Below are 1,590 nucleotides of genomic sequence, written 5' to 3'. Positions count from 1 at the left end.
ACTTTCAGAGCCATGCATGTCCAGATGCCTAAATAAACACATTTCTTAGTACACGTAAGAGTCTTAAAGTTTAGTCTGGCTGTGATTTTTCAGCTGAAGAACTGAAACAGGGGTGAATTCTGTCAAAGTTCTCTTTCCATGTGTCTTAAGGTTACATATACTCGTAAGGGACACCTGGACTGATCACCTGTTTAGACTTGGTGCGTGCGATCACATGGCTAGGTTCTCTCCTCCCAAGTAGATATTTATGTTGGCGTAGCGTGGTGTCTTTAAGTGCTATAAAAAATGAATTTCTACTAAATAAAAAGCATTTCTTTGTGAAGGACTGGCCTGTCTCTGGTACTTACATTGCTGTTGTGTATTACCCTTTATAACTTTTGTGCTTTCCCCTCTTCCCCCAAATCAGCTATTCCCTCGCAGGTGTACATGGTTATACGTGATGAACAATTGCTTACTATCAATATCTGGTAAGTGTTTTAGTTTTTCAGTACTTTATAATGGCACTGTTGACTTGATTAGCTTTTATGCCATATTTATTTTTCTCTACAGGTAAAGCATCTCAGCTCTATTCCCACAATTTACCAGGCCTGTTTGATTACGCAAGACAAATGCAAAAGTTACCTGTTTCCATTCCAGCACACAAGCTCCCTGACAGAATCCTGCCCAGGTAAACAGACATGTAGTCACTTTTTCAACCTCCAGTAACACTGCGCTTATTCATCTGAACAAGTGTTTCTGCAACAGAAAGCATACTGTTCGTGTTAGTAGAAATCATTGTCATGGAAAAAGTAAAAGAATTTTTCACTTTCTTCTAAATCTTATACTTGCCATTTACCTCTGATAGACTGCGCTTTTTGGGGGTTTTTCTGCAAGATTAAAACTAAAATTTTTTTTAGAACTTGCTGGAATGTTTACATTACAAATAGTGGTTTTCTTTCGTGGCATATTTGTGTTAGCTTGTGTAAAATGACTACTTCTCAAAGTTAGTTCATAAAATTAGAAATTAAAAAAAATAATAAAACTTTTACATTAGGGATTGATTACTTTGGAATTGAAGGGTTATGCTTTGATACTTTCAGGAATTTGTAATTACAATCATTCCTCCCGGTTATTGTTACAAAATCTTATTTGTCATTTGCTTCTAGAACAAATTGTATTTTAGAAAACTTACCATTTAAGAAATAAAATGCGAGGCTTTATCTTTTAGAAATAGAGAGTATTTAATTTGATTCTTTTCTTATTAACTCAGAATTTGGATTGTGAACCTGATTAGTTTGACTGTACCATAGTAACTGTGTTTGGAATTGGGAGTGTTGCCAATAAGCTCACCCAGAACTGGGTGCCGGAGTCTCTCTGTTCCAGTTTTCTGTGAGATGCCGCTTTGTGCCTACTTACCTGGGGCACCCCTCTACCCACCTTCTGACTTGGTCTTTCCAAATTCCTTGACTCTAGAACGTGACTTTCAAAGTGACCGTAAGATCAAGTTAGGAGCTACGCAGGAGTGGAGAAAGCACATGAACTCTAATGTATGCACTTTGTTATATCTCTTTTTGTCAGAATAGAGACCTGGTCCGGTGCTTGTTTTTAGTG

General features: G+C 37.2%; 1 protein-coding gene across 1 annotated transcript in view; it reads left to right on the top strand.

Annotated features, from left to right (window-relative positions):
• The window catches only part of MAP4K3 (mitogen-activated protein kinase kinase kinase kinase 3), a 130,098-nt gene that overhangs the window by 108,682 nt on the left and 19,826 nt on the right, over positions 1-1,590 (top strand). Inside the window, exons 24-25 of the mRNA XM_013006850.2 lie at positions 407-467; positions 550-667. Of these exons, the coding sequence (XP_012862304.2) occupies positions 407-467; positions 550-667 (179 nt within the window). The remainder of the gene's footprint in view (positions 1-406; positions 468-549; positions 668-1,590) is intronic.

The sequence above is a fragment of the Echinops telfairi genome, unplaced genomic scaffold (assembly GCF_000313985.2).
Source record: "Echinops telfairi isolate 266 unplaced genomic scaffold, ASM31398v2 ScPeMD7_10;HRSCAF=50, whole genome shotgun sequence".
Classification (NCBI taxonomy): Eukaryota; Metazoa; Chordata; class Mammalia; order Afrosoricida; family Tenrecidae; genus Echinops; species Echinops telfairi.
This window is presented reverse-complemented; position numbering and strand designations above follow the sequence as displayed.